The following is a 24,757-nucleotide window of genomic DNA, read 5'->3' as shown; positions in this document are numbered from 1 at the left end:
ACTGTGTCCTGCTTCGAACTCTTCTAGCTCACAACACCACCATTCAAGCAAAACACGAACCCAGACTGCGATCGATAATCATCTTGGTCAGTTTGGAAATTGGCATCGCTGCAACCCTTTACAGCTAGCTCGCCATCGCCTCCAAATATCAAGAAATATTCTTTAGTCCTTCTCAAGTACTTAAGAATATTCTTGACAGCTATCCAGTGACGCTCACCTGGATCTGACTGGTATCTGCTCGTCACGCTCAAAGCATACGAAACATCAGGACGAGTACATAACATGACGTATATGATAGATCCTATGGCTGAAGCATAAGGGATCTTATCCATGCAGTCTCTCTCCTCTCTAGAAGAGGGACTTTGAGTCTTCGAAAGACTCACACCATGTGACATTGGCAGAAATCCTTTCTTAGAACACTACATGGCAAACTGTAATAATACCGTGTCAATTATGTACTTTGACTTAGGCCAAACAATCTTTTAGATCTATCTTTATAGATCTTTATGCCTAGAATACAGGATGTTTCACCTAAGTCCTTCATTGAGAAACAATTCCCCAGCCAAGTCTTTACAGACTGCAGCAAAGGGATGTCATTTCTAATGAGTAGTATGTCATCCACATACAATATAAGGAAGACAACTGTGTTCCCAACAACCTTCTTGTAAACACAGGGTTCATCTTCATTCTTGATGAAACCAAACTATTTGATTGCATCATCGAATCGAAGTTTTCAGCTCCGAGAAGCTTGCTTTAGTCCATAAATGGACTTATGCAGCTTGCATACTCTGCCAGTATACAGTGGATCTACAAAACCTCCAGGTTGTGTCATGTACACATCCTCGAGCAAGTTTCCATTCAGAAACACGGTTTTGATATCCATCTGCCAGATCTCATAATCGTGGTATGCTGCAATAGCAAGCATGATCCGAATGGACTTAAACATAGCTACTGGAGAAAAAGTTTCATCATAGTCAATATCATGAATTTGCTTGAAACCTTTAGCTACTAGATGACCCTTATATATAAGTCCATCAATGTCAGTCTTTCTCTTAAAAACCCACTTACACCTAATGGGTTTGACCCCTTCAGGTGGATCAACCAAAGTCCATACTTGGTTGGTGTACATGGATTCCATCTCGGATCTCATGGCTTCTAGCCATTTCTCAGAATCTGGGTTCATCACAACTTCCTGATAGGAGGTAGGCTCATTCTCAATGAGCATAACGTCATCATGGTCAGACAAGAGAAATGAGTATCTCTCAGGCTGACGACGTACCCTATCAGACATGCGAAGAGGTAGGTCTACTTGAACTGGTTGTTGTTCCTCAACTCCTTGTGCAATAATCTCATCATCCACAACATTTGGCGGTTCTAGTTCAACTTCCATCAAGGCTTCAGTGCTATGGTCCATATCTTGAACTTCTTCAAGATCAAACGTACTCCTACTAGTTTTTCTAGAAACAAAGTCTTTTTCTAGAAATATCCCAGTCTTAGCCACAAACACTTTGTGGTGACTCCTATAAAATAGCACTTATCGGATTTGAGTCCTAACAAGTTAGTGTTGGTGCAATATCCCTCAGGTCAAGGTTGACCTGGGTAACCAAGCTGAGTCTTGGTTTGGGTTTAGATGTTTGACAATAAGATATTGATTGAAGAAGAGTCAAGTAGGTCAAGGTTGACTGGATACTTGACTGGGAAGTCCTAACTGGGATGTTGGGCAAAATGAAAGACCTAGTGAGTGAAGCTAGGCAGTATGAAAGTCCTGGTGAGTGAAGCCAGGCAGAAGAAAAGTCCTGGTGAGTGAAGTCAGGCAGAAGGAAGTCCTAGTGAGTGAAGCTAGGCAGATGGAAATCCTGGTGAGTGAAGCCAGGTGAAAGTCCTAGTGAGTGAAGCTAGGCAGATGGAAATCCTAGTGAGTGAAGCCAGGTGAAAGTCCTAGTGAGTGAAGCTAGGCAGATGGAAATCCTGGTGAGTGAAGCCAGGTGAAAGTCCTAGTGAGTGAAGCTAGGCAGATGGAAAATCCTAGTGAGTGAAGCTAGGTGAAAGTCCTGGTGAGTGAAGCCAGGCAAGGGAAAATCCAGATGGATCAAGGATGATCGGACATCTGGTGCTGGGAAGTCCAAGTAGGTCAAAGGATTGACTGGATACTTGGCATGAAAGAAAAGTCCAAGTAGGTCAAAGGGATTGACCGGATACTTGGCACAGAGAAAAGTCCAAGTGGGTCAAAGGATTGACCGGACACTTGGTAAGGGAGTCCTAGCAGGTCAAGGGAGTGACTAGATGCTAGGCATGACATACCAACAGGTCAAGGTTGACCGGATGTTGGTTTGGGAGGTTTGGGACTTGGTTTTGGACAAAAATCAAGTGCTGGATCGATCAGTGGATCGATCAGCTGGATCGATTGGATCGATCCAGACTGTCCCAGCGAACAGAGAGCTTCCGGATCGATCCGTGGATCGATCAGAGGTCCCAATCGATCGATGGATCGATTGGGAGCTTCGCGCGATAAGCGCCGGATCGATCCGTGGATCGATCCGTGGATCGATCCACATGGTCGGATCGATCCGTGGATCGATCCAAAGCCTCCCCGATCGATTGGGAACATTCGAATCGATCGGGATCTGACCGTTGGCGTCGTTTATAGCTGCAGGCGTTCGATGGCTGCGGCAATCGCTTCTCCGATTCACTCCAGAGCTCTAGCCAACTCCTCCACAGCGCTCACAAAGCTCAGATCGCCAGTTCTTGAAGGATCTTGAAGCTCTCCAAGTCAAGAGGCGGATCAAAGCCAAGAAGAGAAGCTAGGGTTAGGGTTTTGTACTCATTGTAAGCTTGTAAGCTTGTATTTCTTGTATCCTTTCCCTCTCTTCTTGTATTGAGTCTTGTAGGGCTTCTCCGCCCTTGGTAGTTACCATAAAGGAGAGTTTTATTTAGTGGAGGGTGTGTGTGTTGGTGTGGATCCTTGGATTAGTCACCTCTTGTGAGGTGGATACCAAGTAAAACCAACCGTGTTAGCGTTGTGTGTTTGTTTCTGTATTTTCCGCTGCACATCTTTGAAGGAACAAGCAACGCCGAGCACCGAGCGAACGCGACGAGCTATTCACCCCCCCTCTAGCTACTTTTGGTCCTAACAGTTAGTTGCTCTTTCGTTGTGTCCATTAAAGGGAGTCTTGGTCAACTTGCCTAGTAGGCATGACTCGCATGTCTTATATGATTCAAAATTAAATGAGTCCATGGCAAACCATCTTTATGGAGCTGGGATAAGCGATTCTCATTTATATGACCTAAGCGATAATGCTAAAGATAGGTTCGGTTCATTTCATTTGACCTGAACCTTTTGGTACTTATGTTATAACTGGGGTTCTCTAAGTATAGAATGTAGAGTCCGTTCATCAGAGGTACACTACAATAAAATATATCTTTCAAATAAACAGAACAACATTTATTCTTTATTATAAATGAAAATCCTTTCTTGTCTAAACAAGAAACTGAAATGATGTTCTTTGTTAGAGCAGGCACATAACAACATTCATCCAATTCTAGTACAAGCCCAGAGGGTAGAGATAGAAAGTAAGTTCCTACAGCAACAGCAACAACCCGTACTCCATTGCCTACTCGTAGGTCCACCTCATCTTCGTCAATGCCATGCTATTTCTCAGCGCCTGTAAACTAGTACAAATGTGAGAAGCACATCCGGTATCTAATACCCACGATGAAGAAATAGAGAGATTGACTTCTATAACATATATACCTGAAGTAGAAATCTCATTTCTCTTCTTCTTAAGATCTTCCAGGTATCCTTTGCAGTTCCTCTTCCAGTGCCTGGTCTGACCGCAGTGGAAGCAGGTAGCATCCTTGGCAACCCCTCCTTTAGGTTTCATTACCTTGCCTTTGCCCTTGGCTTGAGACTTTCCCTTACTTTTAGGCTTACCCTTGCCTTTATGCTTTTGCACCATCAAAATTGAGTTGGGCTTTACCTTCTTAAGGTTGAGCTTAGTAGTTCGCAACATGCTTAACAGCTCAGGTAGTGGCTTATCAATTTCGTTCATGTTGTAATTTATGACAAATTGACTGTAACTTTCTGGCAAGGATTGCAAGATCAAGTCAGTGGCTAGTTCTTGGCTAAGTGGGAATCCTAACCTCTGTAGGTTCTCCATGTACCTAATCATTTTGAGTACATATGGACCTACGGGAGTCTCATCTTGCATCTTGCACTGAAACAGTGCCTTAGAGATCTCGAATCTCTCGTGCCTTGCTTGTCCTTGATATAGTTGATGAAGATGTTCAACCATATCATAAGCAGTCATCAACTCGTGTTGCTTCTGAAGCTCAGAGTTCATGGTTGCGAGCATGAGGCATGACACATCTAATGCATCATCTTGATGCTTCTTATAAGCATCTCGGTCGACTCGCGTGGCAGTGGCAGGAGGTGCCTCCGGAATGGGCTGCTCTAGGACGTACAATTTTCTTTCTTGTGTAAGAACGATTCTCAGATTCCTGTACCAGTCTAAGAAATTGGCTCCATTGAGCTTGTCCTTGTCAAGGACAGAACGCAGGGAGAAAATATTCGTGTTCGTCGACATGACAATCTACAACATAAATAAAGCAGAAAGTAAATATCATATTCCACTTATCATTTAATTATGCCTTTAACTAAATGATGCTCCCACTGAATTATCGAGCTTTTGTAGTATCAAGTCATGAATGTGGTCAAACCACACTACTAGATTCATACCAATTAGCTATAATTCTTGCGGGACAAGATCCACATCATACTACACCTTAAGTTAGCTTTAGCTAAATCATCCAAGACTTAGTATGATCGGTAGATAACTAATTACCAATTACATCTTTATTCAATTCTTGTTTATACTATCTTCCCAACCGTTGGAAAATGCCTATAGTTTTACCCGATCCAATTGAGTTAACTAGTTATACTCAATCTAATTGAGTTTGTTCTCCCCCAAGCTTTAATAGGCGGGACCAAGATTGTCCCTCCGCATCCTACCAAGATAATATGTGTTGCTCTTCTTTGATAGATTCAACAACAACAAATGATCAAAGTAGTGATGAGTATCAAAACCTGGTAGACATTTCAAGTTGATTTGATTAAGATCTAATGTAATCATGAATGTGTATCATATACGCATTAAGACACTAATTACCCTACATTAGCATGCATCACATACACATAAGCAATGATATATAATTGCTTATGTGTATGTGATGCATGCTAATGTAGGGTAATTAGTGCCTTATATATATATATACTGATTAATTAATTTGTGATGAGATCATGACCCTACTACGATCTTCTCAAGCTAATGAAAAGATAGGACGGTCAACCTAGGGTTAACTAACGGCTTCTTCAAGTGCCTCCTTTTGACCGCCATGTGTTGACAGCACCCTCTTCGTAACTCCTCATTGAGTGGACCTTCCACCGCTTCATTTTGTACATTACAAATATGAAACTCGAGTTACATTTGAGTCTAAAATCTATTTACAACAGGAACATAATAAGGGAGGCACGATGCGCAGGTCGCATATCATATACAACACGCACAATACTAAAATGACGCGCAGGTCATATTATGAATTACAATACAATTTTAACCAATCACATTGGGATTTTTAGGCCATGACCATCACAATATCATACATAATTCTAAATTATGTATTTTACATAAATTTCTATAATTTTACTACTGTGTTATCAATTTTATGAGTCACAACTCCTCGGTGGTCCCGTTTAACGATTTTCGGGAGTAATCGTGAGACAATGCCCCTTGCGTGGTTAGGGGCAGCGCCCCTTCTTGCAAAATGAATATTGCGAGTGTCCCAAACTGATCTAATAGCGCCTTAAGTCACTGTCCCAAAAAAAATAATTTTTATTTGTGCGAGACCTTGCCGTTTCGGAAGGTTTTTCTCAATATTTGAAGTCTACAAGTGTCCAAGCACTTGTTGCTTCGCCTCTACAAGAAAACTACTCACAAAATCCATAAAAGTAGGAAAATTATAGAAACTTACAGATCTGAAACCTTTTCATAATAACAAATACAAACATGTATAAGCTTCGCACTTGGCTCTGATACCACTATTAGCAATTTCGAGCCGCAAAAATTACTTTTTGCGTTGCGAAAACCTCGAAGCTAGTCACGGATCCGTACAAAGATAGATAAACCAAAATTCATGTGCATGTTTGTCTACACTAGATCTACCTTAGATCTACATGAAAAGGAAGTATTATCCTTGTAGCGATGCCCTTCGCGTATCTCGCTCGTCCAAATGGTTGCCGGATCTCGTAGAGTGTCAAGTGTACACTTCTCTACACGTATCCACATGGACAAAAGCTGGAGAGAACGACTTAGAGTGTGCTAGCACTCTTGAGAGGTCTCAGCAATGGAGGAGAAGGAGAGAAAAGAGAGGAAGAAGAAGAGACCTTGACCCTTGTTTCACCCCTTCAATGTGGTTGACCACTTTTAGAGTGTTTTATACCTCCATGTAATATCAAGAGTCATGACTCTTGGTCTTCCTCATGAGGTGACACACAATGATGTAGTCTTGATGATGTGGAACATCATCATTAGCCGGCCTATGCCAAGTCACAATGAAGTGACATTTGGTCAAGTCAAACTTGACCCTTCATCTTCCCTCTCAAGTAAAGTCAAACTTGACCTCTTATCTCCCATGGTTGATCAAATCTACCCTTTGACTCAAATCAATTTAATTTAATGAATCTCTATTTATTGGTTTAAATTGACTCAATGAATCATAGTCTAAATTAGACTCATTCGACACATGAATCAAATTGAGTCCAACTTAATTAGTCTAATTTGGATTACTCTTAATCCAATTTGGTTCATCATATGAACCTAATCCTCTTGGTCCATCATACGAACCTAATCTTGGTCCATCATATGAACCTAATCTCCATCTAACTACCCTTTGTGTGTGACCCTATAGGTTCTTGTAACATTGGCAATGCTCCTAAATCCATTTAGAAACATAAGTAATGAGCGGTATCTAGCAACACATTATTACTACCCAAGTTACAAGAATGTTGAGATCCAACATCACCATTGTGACTACTAATTGTGACTCTCACAATATGTGGCAATGTCCTTCTATTCTTGACATCTAAATTGATCAACTGAGGCATAGACCGTGTCATCCTCTAATCAATCTATGTTTTGAACTCCAAGTAGATACACTCTAATCAAATGAGCTCAATATCTCATATTGACTTATTTGGGCATGGTCATGTACTTAGTGGTCTCACTCTATCAAGAATCATGATATCACTCCCGTCATATAGGAGGGATAGATCCCTTCTACATCACTCACATTCCTCCATATAATTTGTTACATACCCAGTAGTCGCCTTTATAGTCTATCCATTTACGGATGACATTTGACGAAATCAAAGTATGCAACTCCTTATGTAGGGAACCATGGTGACTTCAGGTCCAAGGACTGATAGTCATACTAATAGTCACATGAGAAAATATATGTCACTCATATAACGATCCATGATACTTTCTCATGGTGGGTCATTCAGTATATATTCTCCAATGCATACCCATGTGTCAACTTGATATCTAATATCCATGACTTGTGAGATCAAGTCATCGAGTTGATCTACATGCTAGTCTTATCGCATTAACATTGTTCCTGAATGTTAATACTTGACTAGGAATGATTAAGAGTAGTGTTCTCTATATCATCTCACTATCGATTCAACCAATCTATTGATATAGATAAGAACCTTCTACTCAAGGACGCTATTATACTCAGTTATTTGACACCAATACAAGTAAGTATAATAACCATAAAAAAAATACCTTTATAAATAGGAATATGATACATCGAGTCCATACAACAATCATCACATGATCTGCTCTAGGGCTCTCACTAACAGGGAGGGCAGAGCTTGCTAATATGATTACATTGTATGAGTATCTTTATCGATGGTTAATCATGTGGGGTTTAGAATGCACTCTTATGTCTTACAACCATTATTTAAAGTTGTTTCTCGAAACACAATTAAGAACTACATCATGAGGATATTTGAGTATCAAAGAGAAAAAATAATGAAATTATTAGACTCAAATGCTAGTCGAATTGCATTGACAACTGATACGTGAATATTAAGTAATCAAAAAAGAGGATTCATGGCCATCACTTCACATTTAATCGATGTTTCATGGAAGTTACAAAGTCAGCTTGAAATCTTAATTTTTTTATCTTTAATTTTGTACTTGTAATTACCATTAATAATATTAATATTATTATTAAAATTTATTATATTTATTTTGTTACTCTACTGTGTCCACATACTGCTGAGGACCTTGCAAATGCCCTTGTTGATTGCCTCTTGGATCATAAATTATCCATTTAACTATTGATAATTGCACAACTAATGATGCTATGATTGAGTTTATTTTGGACAAGCTTCCTCCAAGTTCACTAATTTTAGAAGGAAAATTGTTTCACATGTAGTGTTGTGCCCATATTTTGAATTTGGTTGTAAGAGATGGGCCAGACTTAATTAGTGATAGTATTGAACTATTTATTATAGTGTTGGATTTTGGATAGCAACGCCAAAAAGGGATGAAACATTTGTTGAAACAACTCGATAGTTGAAGGTTCCAAGCACTAAAAAATTGGAACTTGATTGCAAAATACGATGGAACTCTACATATTTAATGCTTAACATTACATTGAATATAAAGATGTATTTGTTCGTTTGAAGCAGCATGAGACTTTATATAAGAGAGTTTCCATAGAAGAAGATTGGTTAAAAATGAGATAGATTTCTTCTAGATTGGAAATGCTTTATGACGTTATAGAGTTATTTTCAGGGACTAAATATCCCACTATAAACATTTTATTCTCACTATTTGTGATATTAAGTTGGAAATTAGTGTTTGACTTCTCTCAAATGATAATGTAGCGAAAACAATGGCAACAAATATGAAAATAAAGTTTAAAAAGTATTGGGATGTAATGAATTGTTTGTTGGCAATTTGGAGCATTTTAGATCTAAGGTATAAGACAAAGACAAATTAGTTCTATTATCTTCTTGTTTATGGTGATATGTCTTTATTTGAGATTGAAAAACTAAGGTATAAGTTGTACAACATGGTTGAAGAGTATAAGAAGAAATCTAAACAATCTTAAGAAGTGAAAATTCACAATATTCATCTTCAAGGCCTCCACTTCCTAAGCGTGGTAGCTACGCTAATGAATTTGAGATGTTTATGGATTTTAATGCTAGTATTGAATATGAGAAGTTGGACTTAGATTATTATTTAGAAGAGTCACTCTTGCCAAGAAATACAAGTAACTTTGATATCTTATTTTGGTGGAAGATGAATGAGATCAAATATCTCATTTTGCATGATATTGTTAAGTTTGTGTTGTTCATTCTTGTGAAAACTATTGCTTCCGAATCAACATTCAAGTACTAGTGGTAGAGTTTTAAGTTCTCATCGTAGTAGGCTTCATCCTAAAACTGTGGGGATTTTGATATGTGCTCGAGATTGATTACGCACTACAGTAATTTTGATTATTGCATGGAGTGATGTGATGTGACATGATAGAGAAGAAAGTAATTTATGAAGGATTGAAAAGGATTTAGGTATCTCCATAATGATTATAATATTGTCTACTTTGGACCTAAGCCTTAATGGTTTTGCTCTTGGGCTCTATCCAAAAGGCCTTATGTCAATGAATATATCTTTTTTTTATAAATCCATGATCTTTCCCATGTGTTTTCAATGTGGGCCTATGTTTGCAACTTTACAACCCCAACAATCCTTCCTTCAAATAAAGGACCAAAGGGTCCCCTTCAAGTATCAGGTCAGAAGTGACCTGCTTAGGGTCTTCCCTCGAGTATCAGGTCACTCTTGAACTGCTCAGGGTTTCCCCTCAAACATCGGGTCACTCTTGACCTGCTCAGAGCTTTCCCTACTTTGTTCAAGGTTTCACCCACATGATTTAATCTTGGATCATGGCTCTGGCTCGTGCTTCTTCCGATGATTAGTCCGGTGAAGAGCGACCTCGCTCTAATACCAATTGAAGGATCGAAAAGAATTTAGATATCCCTATAACGGTATAATATTGTCCACTTTTGGCCTAAGCCCTCGTGGTTTTGCTCTTGGGCTATATCCAAAAGACCTCATGTCAATGGAGATATCTTTTTTTTTATAAACTCATGATCTTTCCCATATGTTTTCAATGTGAGACTATGTTTGTAACCTTGTGACCAATTTGATGATGATGATAGTGATGAGTTTGATCCTTTCCGCTTATTGAACAATTATTAATGTTATGAGGTGTATTGTTTAAGTAATATTAGTGTTTATGTTATTATGTATGTTGTTGGATTTTTGTATCCGCACATAATTGCACTTTTGCTATGTGATTTGAGTTTTAACTTGTAAAAAAGTGGATATTTCAAGTGGGGATGGGGATGAGGATGGAGATGTGAATTTAATCCCTCAGGTTCGGGGATCCGCCCCTATCCCCGCCCCATTGTCATCTCTGTGGCGGGGATGGGGACGAGGATGGAGGTTTAATCCCTATGGGTTTGGGGATAAGGGTGGAGATTTACTTTAGGGATGGGGATGACAAATATGTCCCTGACCCACCCCATTGCCACCCCTAAAGGTGAGTGATACCAAGCTCTTTTCACATAGGATAGAAATAAAAAGAGTGCGAGGAAACAACTTACAATCTTCTTAACAATACTCCAATGCATAACCTGAAAAGCAAGGGCGATAGGGGGTCACCTTGCCTTAAGCGGGGTGGCATCCACTTAAAAATCCATAGAGGCCACCATTTAGAGAGATAGGGTAAGAGATTGTGGTAACTCATGTTGGAGCAATCCCAATGGTCCGTGGGATCATGTGTTTTAGTGTTTGGGCAAAGAATTTAAGTTAGATTCACCCTTGTTATTTGATATGTGTATGTAAGTATGCAGGTATATAAGATACACATGTGACTCAGGTTGATGGTTTCGGGTCCGGTGAAGGATGGAGCATCCGAGGGACCGTGGACAAGGCAGCGAGGACAAGGGCCGAGGGAAGCGACTTCTAGGCATACGTGAATGATAACATTGGGGATGAATCGCGGGCTTGAATGCATCCGAGGGACGAGAGCCAAAGGAAGTAGGTTTGAAGGCAAGAGGTCAACGATGCAAAAGAAGCGTCAAGTGAGTCATAAGGATGAGGGTACGAGTGCATGAGAGATTGTACTCGGAGTAAAATCCTAGTTTTAAGGTTTTACTGCAGCGCTACTGTAGCAGTAATGTAGTGTACTGTAGCAATACTGTAGCAGTAATGTAGCGTTACTGTAGCAGTCGACTGCATGTTTTAGCAGTCGACTGCTGCAGTCGATTGGGAGCGAACAGAATGCTTCTATTCGTTCGGTTAGTGTGGAGCAGTCGACTGCTAGTTTTAGCAGTCGACTGATATCGAGCCGTTGGGATGTAACGGTCGAATTTCTACAGAGGGCAGTCGACTGCATGTTTTGGCAGTCGACTGGTAGGCGGGGATTCCAACCCGTGACCTATATAACCAAGCCTTGGGAGCTTGGTTATAGTTGACGAAATTAGTGGTGGTAAACCCTAATTAGTAGTCTACTTGTTCTCAAGTGTTTGTGAGTGTTGTGGTGAAGTTTCTCCACCCACAAGGAGCTACTTGAGATAACCGAAGTTTACCGGGGCTAATCCATCGACGGATTGGGATCGTCTACCTCAAGGACACGCCATGGAGTAGGAGCCCTAATCTCTGAACCACGTTAAACGAACGTGTTAGCGGTTTACTTGTTTTTCTTTCCTTTAGTGTTTAGTTTTCATATTTGTAGTTAGTTTGTATTTCCGCTGCGCATACTAACGAGTGTAGGAAGAGAGGATTTGGGGGTGCCGTCTATCCAACCCCCCTTTAAGTCGACCATCGATCCCCTTACAACTCATTCCCTAACTCATTCACAAAATTGTTGAGGAAAATCAAAACCAACAAGGGTCGCCATGAGGAAATCTTAATCTATTATATCAAATGTTTTCTTCAAATCCACCTTAATCATATACCTTGGTAAAATTATTTTGTGTGCATGCTTCTATAGTAGCTCTTGGGTTAAGTTAATGTTATCACCTATAGACCGCCCTTGCACGAATGCCGCTTGTGCATAATCTAATAAATAACCCAATACCATAGCTAGTCGGTCGACCAACACCTTGACAATTACCTTGTAGAAGACGTTACAACAAGAAATAGATCGATAATCCAAAATTCCCGGGGTATGGTCTGCCTTTGGTACCAAAGAGATCAATGAGTGGTTTCATTTTTTTAATAGCTTCCCACCTTGAAAAAACACTTAGACTGCTACGATAAACTCCGAACCAACTATATCCCATGATGTGGTAAAAAATTTCGCTCCATATCCATTCGGACCCAGCGCCTTATCGCTTCCAATGTTGTATAGAGCTTGATCTCTACCACCGCCACTGGTATGATCAAGTCCTCAGTTTGGGTATTAGTTAGCCACCTTTCGGGGAGTCTATCGATGTCCTTAGGGTTGCACGACACCATTTGCCTAAGTAGAGCATGAAATAAGTCCACAAACTCATCTGTCACTTCCCCTAAGTTGTTGTTTGATTCTCATTTCTTTTCATATGTGTAATAATAACATTTCTCTTATTGTTGTTCTTTACCATATCATGAAAGAATTTGGTACACTTATCCGATCTTCTTAAATAAACATTCTTTGTCCTTTATTGATAGAATTGCTTATCCACCTCCACAAGAAGAGTGACTTGCTTCCACATGCGACTATAGTTCGTGGGGATAGCCCCTCTCGCTAGAATACCTTTTTGTATCTCTTGTAAATTTGCAATTGCCCTTCTTGTTTTCTTCGAAATGTGTCCAAACTATTTTTTGTTACTCCCTCAACCAGCCTTCAACTTGCTCAATTTTGACTTGAGTACAAACTGAGCTTTCCCAATGGCTAGGGTTGCCCATGAGTCCGCCATCACCCTTTTGAAGTCTTCATACAACGACCACATATTGAGAAACTTGAACGACTCGTTTAGAGCTCGATCTTTCGCTAAGGTATGCATTATGCCACAAGAATGGTCCAATAGACATATGAGAGCCATGAATTCCGCACAAACTTTAAAATTTGCCATCAACCAATATGAATTCACTAAAGTTCTATCTAATTTGTAAGAAACGGTACTGTTGGACCAAGTGAGCCGCAATATGATGGAATGAAAGTCCACTAAACCCCATGCGTGAAAAAATATTTGAAAATTACTCATGGTTTATGACTAGAGAGCCTCCTTACTTATCATGAATTGATAATATCGAATTGAAATTGCTCATGATCATCCATGGCTCAAAGATAATCCTCCCAAACTCTATAAGCGCCTTTCATAATAGCCTTTGAGTAATAATGGAGTGAAACTCATAAATAAACATCACCAAAAAGCCCTCTCGGATACACAACACCAAATATGATAACGAATAAATTAATCGATTGTCATAATGACCTCCATATCAACCTTATGTAATTTTCAAAAGAACAATATACTATCATAGTTAAACATACCAAAGTTATGAGCAAACATGACACGTTATTATACATTCTTATTTATAGACAATAACATCTTTATTTTCGTGCATCCATTATGTATGATTTATAATGAATATATATAGATGAGTTATATTTGATTAGTAACTTTGGTAACAACTTATTTTGTTTTAATTTCAAATCTTTTAATTTTAAAATCAATTCCTTAAAAGTTAATAATAATTATCTAACATATGGCCCTCTTCTGTGTTATTAATAAATTCATGCACATAATTTCATATTAATAAAAAAAAATATATTGTCAATTTAACAAATTTCTGTAGTTTTATTTTTCAATAAGTTTTTTTTTTAAAAAAAATAATCCATCGATTACCATGCAAATACTTATTTTCATCTATATTTACAATTTTTTTTCTTTTTTTTTCATTAATGAGTACTCAACAATCCAAGTCAACTTGAAGGATTAGAGATTTTCAAATTTGGATCGGAAGATTTTAGAATTGAAAATTTTAGAGTGAATTGAGATGGACCCGAATTTAAAATTTAATAAATATTTTAGAATTTATATAAAATATGGTAACAAATAATAATTAAATAATAAGGTTAAATAGAGGAATAATCTTAACAGAATTTTATGAAATTTTTAGAAATTTTCTGTAAATTTTTTAGAGGCCGTATGGTATAGGTTACGGGGATAAATATTAGGTCACAAGAAAGTCTGTTTAGACTACGCCATTGAACGACGTCGTGCCCGACTCTTCTTCTCTTCTCCTACTCTTCCCCGGGCTCGATCCTCTTCCCATGCTTCCGTGCCCTAGCCCTCTTCTCGACCCCATCTCCTTCTCCTCCTCTACTCGTCGTCGCTTCTTCTTTCCCCTTTGTTTTCTTCCTCCGATCACCGAGCAGAGCCACCTTCTTTCTGCCCTAGTGCCGAGCACTTGGCATAATCCAAGGCGAAGCCGTCGGTCTCTAACCTTTCGTGTTGCTGTGTCACGACCTTGAGATGTCAATGCCCGACGTTGCCAGCCACTGCCGCCACCGTCCCTGTCTGTTGCCGCCTATCATCGCCAACGCTCTCACCTCTCCCAATCGTGGACACCAATAGCTCGCTGGAAGCCGAGCGTTTGAACTCTCTGTTCGTCGTGCCCTAGTTTGGTTTTCTTCCTCACGTGCGCTGGTGTTGAGGTATTACCGTCGATCTCTCCTTGGTTTCCTTCTGCCCGATCGTTGACCCCTGAAGTAGTTCTGCCGACACCTTCCTGCCGACACCTCTGGTTGCAGGACCCTAGCAGCAAGGACTTTCCTACTGGATTCTGACCACTGCAGTAGGTTAGAGGACCTTAGAGGTAGTGAAAATTGTTGGGACAGATCTGCGATTTCCTGGAGAGGAAGCCAAAACGAGCGTGGAGGAGGTAAGGGGGTCTGTGGACAGAGTTTAGAAGTTTAGCATGCTTTGGGTTAATTTGTAGAGGTTGGATTTCCATAGGATATTTGATTTGTTTTCAACAACCATGGCCAGAAATTTGGTAGTAGGTTCTTCAGGATTGGAGCAGCGCTGAGGCATCGGAAATTGGGTAAGTTTTGTGTTAAGTTGTGATTGAACTAAATAATGAATTGGGTGAGTTTGGGTTGGTCCATGTATTAATCTAATCAAATTTGATTGTAGATTGTTAGGGATACCTAATTCAATGTAGTTGTGAAATGGGTTAAGATAAATCTAATTGGATTTGAATTAATGGTTAGCTAATTAATGCATAAAGGAATTAGCTAAATCCGTATATATTTAATATTACAAGACTTTGATTCGAGATGGTGTCTCGACGTGAGATCTATTTTGGAGATGATCTCTACTTTTGAGACGGGTACCTTGACTTATCTCTTTTGATATATCATGTTAATATTCGTAGTAGATTATAGCCTTTAGTAATAATTATGTTTATCTTTGCTTTGGTATGCCACTACACGATACCTGTTGTATGCTTTTATCTATTTTGCATTTATATTTTATACCATCTTATTTATTCTCATGACTATTTATGATCATAGATGTAGTGACATACCATGCCTTACGATACACCGGACTAGTCATTTACCATATCTGACATATGTACCTATATCTGATTATTTCATGCTTAGTGTCATGCATCATCTTGCATGATTGTATGTTGAGCGATTGACAGCTCCATTATTGTTGAATACATCACCAGTTACATGGATTTGCACACAACCACTCATGGGTTAGTGGTATATCAGTCAGGGTGTGTGTGACAATTTTGCTCTGTTAAGCTCCATTGGTCCACTTATGGGTAGCGTGACGCAACGTGGTAGCCAATAGAGATCCCTCCTCTGGACTGTCTCAGGGAGATGAGAGTATTGAGCTTCCCCACTTATGATTTGGGGTAGGAGGATAGATGTACTCTGACAACATCCTGTCCACTCGGTCACTCATCAGGAAGAGTAACGACAGAGTGCACAGTTGTTATAGTCCTATCAACTTTTTTCTTCATCGTGTGTGAAATGGCTGATTGACATTAGGGATGATCATGTCATTTACATCATATGCATGATTGCATTTATTGCTTATGTTTACTGCATTTTATTTGCTGCATATTGGATGCATACATATATTTGACATGCATACAATGACATGTTACTTTTGGTCTGACGACCTTATTATTCTGATAAAGGTCCTAATGAGTACAACTTCTCATTTTCTTACAGATATACATTTTCCATTACTTCAGGAGACTGTACACATATTTATTATTACGAGTTATTTTATACTATGCATATGAATCTGATACCCACAGAGAATTTGACTTACCCCATTGATGTTATCATTTCAAATTGATGCTATCAGATGATTCCAGTCGCTAATCCCCACTTTGCGTCAGGTCGATTTTCTACTTTTTAGTCTTTTAGTTCCTTGTTACATTTCATATATATATATATATATATGATGTGTATATTTGTACTCAAAGAATTTTATAGAGTTTACGTCATTCTAATAGAGTAGATAATTTTCAAATATAAACTACATAATTGTATCAACCCGAGATTGCAATATATATAAATCGAGTGGTTATTTAATTATATTTATTATTATTATTCCGACCATGTTAACGAGATATATATAACCCCAAGGACCTTATAAAATAATTTCATATTATCATCAGTATAAAAAAAAATGTTGCCGAAATTTCTTCTGACAAAAACTGAGCATGACAATTAAACCACATTTTATTTTAAAAATTAAAATACTTATATATATATAATAATCATAATAAAATATTGAAATAAAAATAAAAAAATAAAAATAAAAAAACAGAGTTAAAAAAATCATGTATTATTCAGATTAAATTCGAGTTAAGAATTTATTCGAGTTTGGTTTTTTAAAAAAAAAAATAAAAACAACTCAACCAAATTGACACCCTTTTATTTGATCTATCAAACATTTCTAAAGAACAAAATCAGAATAAAATTTATTAAGATATGATTCATAATCTTAATTATTTAATTGTTTAGACGATTACTTTATCTATTATCTTCAAATTCTATCCCTTACAACCTTCAAAATCTACTTGATATATTCAGAAAATATCTTTTCAAATAACAACTATAAAGACAAATATTCAATTATGAGAACAATTTCTTGATCAAATTCAATACCCTTTAAACACCAAGTCTCTTTGCAAATTGAATTGACTTGGAGAATTTGTTAAATAAATAGAAATTGAATTGATCGATTTATGGCATTGATATTTTGAATATCATGAATAGAATACCATTCTTAATAAATAGATACATAGTAATTCTTTCGAAGTAGAGAGGAGTATCAAAGAAAAGATAAAGGATCTTTCCCTGACAATTTGTAGATGAAAGACTTCGACATAATGAAAATTTCGTCGAATAGTATGATTGATAAATGAGAAAAATAGATAAGAGCCACACAAAAAAAGCAACATTTGGAGGTAAAGAACTGTATTTGATTTTATTTTTTTGAGATTTAAAACAAAAAATCTTGAAAAAAAAAGATTTAGGAATCCGAATGGGGAGAATGATCAGAACCTGTCGGGATATCATGAGAAACATCATGAAAAATCAGTGGATTGACAGACCATGAAATTTCACATCACTTCATTTCCCCAAATATAAAACCTCGAATAAGCATAGCATCGACAAATCGACCAAGTAAAAGAAATAATTCGAGCAAAAAAAAAAAAAGAGAATAATCCGAAAAGAGTAAAGGAGAGAATCAAAGGGATGACTCAGAACTTCTTAGAGGGATTGTGTTACCGTCAGCGATAGACGAATCCGTCTCCGGCACATGCATTTGATTTCATCATGGCCATCTAACTAAACAAACAAAGATTTTACCTTTATCAACAAAATCGAAGAAAAAAATTAAAAAAACAGCAGACGGCGCCGGCTCCACGACAGCGTCCCGCCGTCCCGGATTTGAGACGGAGATTCAACTATCTGCCGTTCTCTTATATAGAGGAGTAAGTAGGGAAAACAAACCAGAAACCCTAATTTGAGATCGGATGTCCCGATCTGGGCCGGGCCGAACCGCTCTCACGTTGGGGAAGAATACCATTTCTACTTTTTTTTGTCTTTGTATTTTTGTTTTTACAATTATATTTAATTTTATTTTTAAATTAATTTTATTTATTATTTTTTCACCAATACTTATATATTTTTTAAATTTTTATTTACTTTTATTTTTTAATTAATTTTATTTATTATTTTTTTAATTATATTTAAATTTATTTAATGTTATTTTTTAAATTAATTTTGTTTATTATTTTTTTCATCAATACTTATATATTTTTAAAATTTATAAATTTCTTCTCCCTCCTCCCTTTTCAGATTTTGTCTCCCATATAAATAACCTTTTTCCCCTAACTTCTTTACTTATAATTTTTTTTAATTTTATTTAATTTTTATTTAGTTTTATTTTTTAATCAATTTTATTTATTATTTTTTTCATCAAATTTTTTATTTTATACTCCTATTTTTCCCAATTTTATTTAATTTTATTTTTTAATCAATTTTATTTATTATTTTTTATCAAATTTTTTTATTTTATATAATTTTTAATATAGTCAGAATCTCTCTCTTTCTTTAAATTACTTTCTTAATTCAATATTCAAATTATTCTTATCCAACTCTTTACACATGTCAGAACCTCCTCTCTCTTAAAATTACCTCCCTCTAACTCTTGACACATGTCAAAATTTTTCACTATCTTTGATATATGTCAGAATCTCCTTTTCTTTTAATTACCCATCCTCCAATCCTTAACACATATCATAACTTCTATTCCCTTGATTAAAATTTTTATTTTTATATATTTTCGTATATTTTTTTATGTATTATTACATGTACTATTCATTTGAAAAAAAATTATTCGTAAGCTATAAATGTGTTTACTATTAATTGTTAATATTTTTATTCGTTTTATGTATATAATTTTTATTTTGATCCATATTTTTATACTTTTAAAATATAAATCCGCTATATTAACAGCCCCCTAGTACCGATCCCATTACGTCAGAGATACCATACGCTTACATCATTTTTAAAATTTTTATACTTTTAAATTTTTTTATAAATATAACTCTTAAAATCTACAAGTAAACAATAAATAAAAGATTATAAACCTATAATAAAAAATAAATTACTCAAAAAGAATAAAATTGATAAAAAAAAATATAAAAAATTGATTAAAAAAATAAAACCAATAAAAATAAAACAAACAAAATTTTAAAAAAATGTGAATGTGAGAATAAGAAAAAGGTGTAAAGGTAAAAAATTAGTTGAGGTCAGCATATGAGGATATTAGGAGAGATGAGAAAACCAACTCTGGGGACCGTCCACGACCTGATGTCATTTTCTTAAATGATTTTTTTTATTTTTTATTTTTAAACTAATGACCGTGCTCACGCGCACATTGATCCTTTATAATGAAATTATATTAATTAAAGCATTTTAGCATTAAAATATTAAAGTAGAGTAATTAGTAGAGTCATTAGAATAAAGTACTTAACTTTTGAAAATCTGAATATTTGGATTTTTGAAAATTCGAATTGTTTGGATTTCCGAGTATCATCTTTATGACTTTCCTATGAAAAAAATTAATTTAATTTATTATTGTACTTATCTTAGTAAAAAAAAACTAAGAAAAGTCTATTTTTTAACATTGTCGACCTAAAATATTTATAGAAACTTTTTTGATCATAGTGTTGTCAATTTTAAGATGTGAGACTAAAGAGAACTACATTTTTTTATATAAAACAATTAGAGAAAATTAATGATGAGAAAAATTCATAATAATATGCCGTAATTGAGTCTCGAACTCTAGTTCACTGATTGTTTCGTTTGTGGAATTATTAATAAATCTTGAAATTATTTTTAGTGTGAATAGAAAAAAAAAGATAATAACGTAAATTTATTTTAGATTTCTAGTTAATAAAGGGAGAAGATTTTTAATAAAATAATAAAATTAAGATAGCCAAAAAGATTAGGTGATGCCAAGATAAAGTTAGGAGTTTTTCAAACTCTTCAAATATAACATACCTATATTAGATTTAAATGTCATTTGGGGTGTCGGTCCCACAAGGTAGCCCAGGGCAAAATGAAACTATCTTTAAAACATAACGGGTGAAAATCTATTATTTAATATTAATTTGTGAATGGAAATAAATTTTCTTCCGTCTTAGTCTTCTTTTATACAAAGTTAGAAGTTTTTTTTTTATATTTATTTTTTTTAGTATTGTCTAGGGGTGTAATCAAGTCGAGTCGAGTCGAGTCAAGTCAAACTCTTGGATGTTTGAGTTTGACTTGTTTATAATCGAGCCGAGTTCGAGCTTTATTTAACGAATATATTCATGGCTCACGAGCTTATTCGAGCTTTTATCGAACCTAAACGAGATTAATAAATATAAATTATAAATTTAAATATTCATAAAAAACTAAATTATATGTTTTAAAAAATTATAATATTATTGTTAAAATTTATAATTTTATTCTAATAAATAAATTTAATATATTTGTCTATGTTTTTCATAAGTCCAATATAAAATCTATAAATTTAATATCAAAGCTATTATTTATTTTATTTAAAAGTTGATTTATGAGTTTAATGAACATGTTCACGAGCTAACGAGCCGAATATTGTGAAGCTTGAGCTTAGTTTGTTTATCTTAACGAGCCTCATTAAACGAGTTCAAACGAGCTTTTATCGAATCAAGTTTCGAATAGTTCATGAGCGGCTTGGCTCATTTACACTCCTAGTGTTGCCTCTATGCGGACCATGCCGACAGATCACCTCAGGTTGGACCCCAACCAGCACCAGCTGGATCACGGTCGGATCACAGTCGGATTTTGATCGGATCATGGTCGGATTCTTATCGGATCGTGTCCTGTCGAATCAAGGCCAATTGCGGTCATATTTCGATTGCAATCCGATCACAATCTAGCCGTGAACCGGCAGCGGACGAATTCCACTCGTGATCATACCAGATCATTGTAAGAATCCGACCGCAATTGATTGTCATCCTCTTGGTTCACGTTTTTCCATATTACAGTTTGGATCCGGGCAAACGGTCAGAAGCCACTGACAATGGGCGAACGGTCGGACGCTAAGTAGGAGGTGGTAGGTGGGTGTGGTAGACGCGACAGACGCTAGGTGGGCAAAAGTTCGACGTCGCACGATGATGAGCAATATATATATATATAAACTATTAATCGTGTCAGTGATAGGGCCCAACAAATTTTTTTCGTTACCTATGAAAAAAATTCATCCACTAATTCATTAAAAACATCCTCGAGCTACATAAAAAAAAAATATCCTCGAGCTACATAAATTTTTAACTCCCATTATCTTAAGATGACTGTGTTCGGCCATAGTCTTTCATTCAATTTATTCTAGAATTAATACGAAAGAGGTAAATATACAGATGATTACTAGTTCTTAGAATAATGACTAATACATAAGGAAGATATTTATTTTGACTATGTCAAAATTTAAATCTCATACCTTAAATTAACAGTACCTCATATGCTAATTTCTTGCCCTCCCGATGGGATAAATTTTGGGCTCACGGACAAACAACCAAAGGTTTTAAAATAAATATTTCTAAAATTTAAACGGATTTGTCAAGATTACCTTCAATGCACGTGTTGTAATTCAACACAAATGTACAATTTATAAAACCCGTAAATTTATAGTATATAGATCAACTTGTTGCTAATAACTCGGGAATATAAAATGATTAAATTTAATAAACATCCCCGATAAACATTTTAATCTACAACATCATTATGGCAAGGGGTTGATCTTGATATTGCTTACGGATGCTAATAAATAATGCTTCCAAAGGCATGTTTTCCAACATCATGATCTTAGACTTGTGTCCGTGCATTGTGTTTGGCAACTTGCCTTCAATGGAGTTTATCATACCTTCTTCTTCATTCATTTCCTTTTCGAGATTGCTTTGTGTTTTCAAACTTCTGTTGAAATTCCAAAGAGTTCCTTCAGATGAACACAGATAATAATGTGGTGTGCAACAATTGTACAAAGATGAACCATATGATAGTAAAAATCGACAAACTAACCGCCAAAATGAAATGTTGGAATACAAAAATTGAAATCTGTCTGACTTGTTATCCGTGCTCTGTCCCATATTTAGACAACCATCGGATGCACCCAGTGTTAGACGGAAGCTATGATCCAGACATGTGAAGTATTTCTTCATGAACACTATAGGATACAAAATTATTGAAGTTATTGTATAGTGTAATTTGGGTGAATATTAAAGGTTCATGTAGATGAAAGAAGAGAATGTGGAATGCAGTCACCATTCCTTACAAACATTGTATGATCAATCTTGTTAGAAATGGATTATGATCAATCTCAAGTTGATTTGATTTGTTAGAAGGTGCAGTTAATTGATCCATTAAGTAAGATAGTGTTCATGTAGATTTCCATGGGAAATGTCAGTTGTAATATAGCAATTACTGAATTGCATAGAAAAAGTACTAGATAAATGAATTATGTGGGAAATACAATGTAAATATGCACATCTAGAGGTTGAGATGGAGATTTGACATTTTATGCAGACATCAAGCAAATAAATAACCATAAATTTAGCACAAACTAAACAATTATCAAGAAAAATGATATCGATAAGGTTCACCTTTTGACTTGGAAACGTATCACACTTTCGGTTTTAATGACATGATGTTTATGGGAGGAACTAGCAAAAATTCTATCATCATTGATCCTGTCCAAAAATGGAATCGGATGAAGATCAGATGAGGTATCGTTGGTATTGATGGAGGAGAGACTGTGATGCTGCAGTCGTACGGGCTTCGGCGAACGGACCCCTACGTGGCCTTGAAGGATTACTGGGTCTGAGCCGGCGATACTGGAACTCTGCGCACACTCAGACAAACACATGGAACGTTAGAGACCAAGAACTAGGGAAAAAGTCCCCGGAGCAAACCTTCCGATGCTCAAGTCAGGTACTTTTTTTCTCCAGAAGAATAGTGTATGAAGGAAGAAGAAAAGTAGACAAGTGTGCGAGTGAGCGTACTTGTCAAGGGAGAGGACACCCTTTTTATATGACAATGCGTACCTTCTGGAGACTGACCCCTGTCAGAGGGTGTCAGGACTTGTTGAGTGATGGAGGACACGTGGTTTTCTCCTATAGACTGGAGGAAGGTTCTATTTGCAGATGACCCCGATCGTTAGAATATTTCCTGACATGCAGTAGTTATTCTTTGACAGGTGGTTACAATTCCCTGACCTGTTGGCGCGTAGCACCTTCTGTCCCACCCGGGTGTGATTGAGGCAACCCGGGTCTGTCTGCTAAGTGCTGAGGAACAGACTGGATGGACGAAGGGGCATGACCAGAGTCCCCTTCTCCATGCTATCTCGATTCAAACCCGACCGAGAATGACAAATCTGTTTATGCGAGCTAGCTTGAGGAAACCCGACCGGTAAAGCCAGGTCAGGCTTTTGCCCTGATCACACGTCTTGTCGCAGACATGGTTTCCTGATCGGTAGACTCCGCCCTGACTTTATACACCGGATGGCCTCGGGCGGTTCTACTCTGTACGTTGACTGTCACGTTTTCTTGACTTCTGACTGTCACCTCCCCTTGCCTTCTGACTGCCACATCCCCTTGATTTCTGACTGCCACATCCCCTTGACTTCAGACTACTGGACCATATCATTATGCACCGTATCACAAGCTTCCCCTCCAAGTCTAGTCGAAGGAGGCTCAGGTTCGACTGACTAGACTCGGACTCCGGTTTCACTTGGCTTTGTCATTGTGACTTTAACTATTGCTCCTTTTCCCTAGATCTTCGGAAATTTACCACGTTCTCAAATGTTGCACCCTTTCCTAAATGTCTGTGCCATTGCGTTAGTTCTCCAAATCATTGGATAAGTAACTTGTCCTTGAATGCGGCTCGACTCCCCATTTGTTGTATGCTACGAGGCCGACTCTTCACATCTTTCTCTTTATAAAGGATTGACTTCTCTTATGCCCTTATGTTTTTCTCACTATCTTCTGCATACCATGGAATCCATCGTGGAGCCTGATGAGGTGTCATCGTTGCGCCAACAGCTTAGTCATCTGAATCAATTACTTGTCTAGAAGGATGAAGCCTTATTCGAGATGACGCAGAGCAAGGACCTTCAGTCCTCCCTTCGCCAAGAAATGGAAGAACTTTGGCTAGCCGCTAAGTCCAGGACTCAAGCTACGACGGCCTTAAAATATAAGGCTCATTCAGACCTGGAGAGCCAAACTCACTTTATTATCTATTTGAAGGTAAAACATGATGCCTCACTAACCCTTCTTCAAGAAAAAAGTCGGATGAAAGATGAAACTATTACCCTAACAACATCGCACCAACAATGTTTCTGCAATGGGGAAAAGACAACTCTAGTGAACTAAGAAAAAATGGAATTTCTTACCATCCTATTATAATAGCAGACAAACTTCTTACAATTTTATATTTAAGATCTTCACGAATGTCTTCGAACATTATAGCTGCTGAAAAAAACCCAAGCATAACGACATGAATTGATTCCCTCCCTAGCCTCACAACCTTGCCCTCTGAAAAATTCAAGTGTCCAGTAACTCAACTAGAA

The 24,757-nt window shown here is 37.0% G+C and overlaps 1 protein-coding gene and 2 non-coding genes across 3 annotated transcripts in view; all 3 read right to left on the bottom strand.

Moving 5' to 3' along the window:
* LOC122019319 overlaps positions 1–24,757 on the bottom strand; it is a 32,854-nt gene that overhangs the window by 7,158 nt on the left and 939 nt on the right. The window contains exon 3 of the mRNA XM_042576798.1: positions 24,581–24,722. Coding sequence (XP_042432732.1) covers positions 24,581–24,722 — 142 coding nt within the window. The remainder of the gene's footprint in view (positions 1–24,580; positions 24,723–24,757) is intronic.
* On the bottom strand, positions 17,651–17,734 carry LOC122022165. The gene has a single exon (XR_006122891.1). It is a non-coding gene; the product is annotated as a small nucleolar RNA snoR14 (small nucleolar RNA).
* Positions 17,858–17,944, bottom strand: LOC122022160. Its single transcript, XR_006122888.1, has one exon. It is a non-coding gene; the product is annotated as a small nucleolar RNA U61 (small nucleolar RNA).

The sequence above is a fragment of the Zingiber officinale genome, chromosome 9A, assembly GCF_018446385.1.
Source record: "Zingiber officinale cultivar Zhangliang chromosome 9A, Zo_v1.1, whole genome shotgun sequence".
Classification (NCBI taxonomy): Eukaryota; Viridiplantae; Streptophyta; class Magnoliopsida; order Zingiberales; family Zingiberaceae; genus Zingiber; species Zingiber officinale.
Note: the sequence above shows the minus strand (reverse complement) of the source record. Positions and strands in the feature narration are given on the sequence as shown.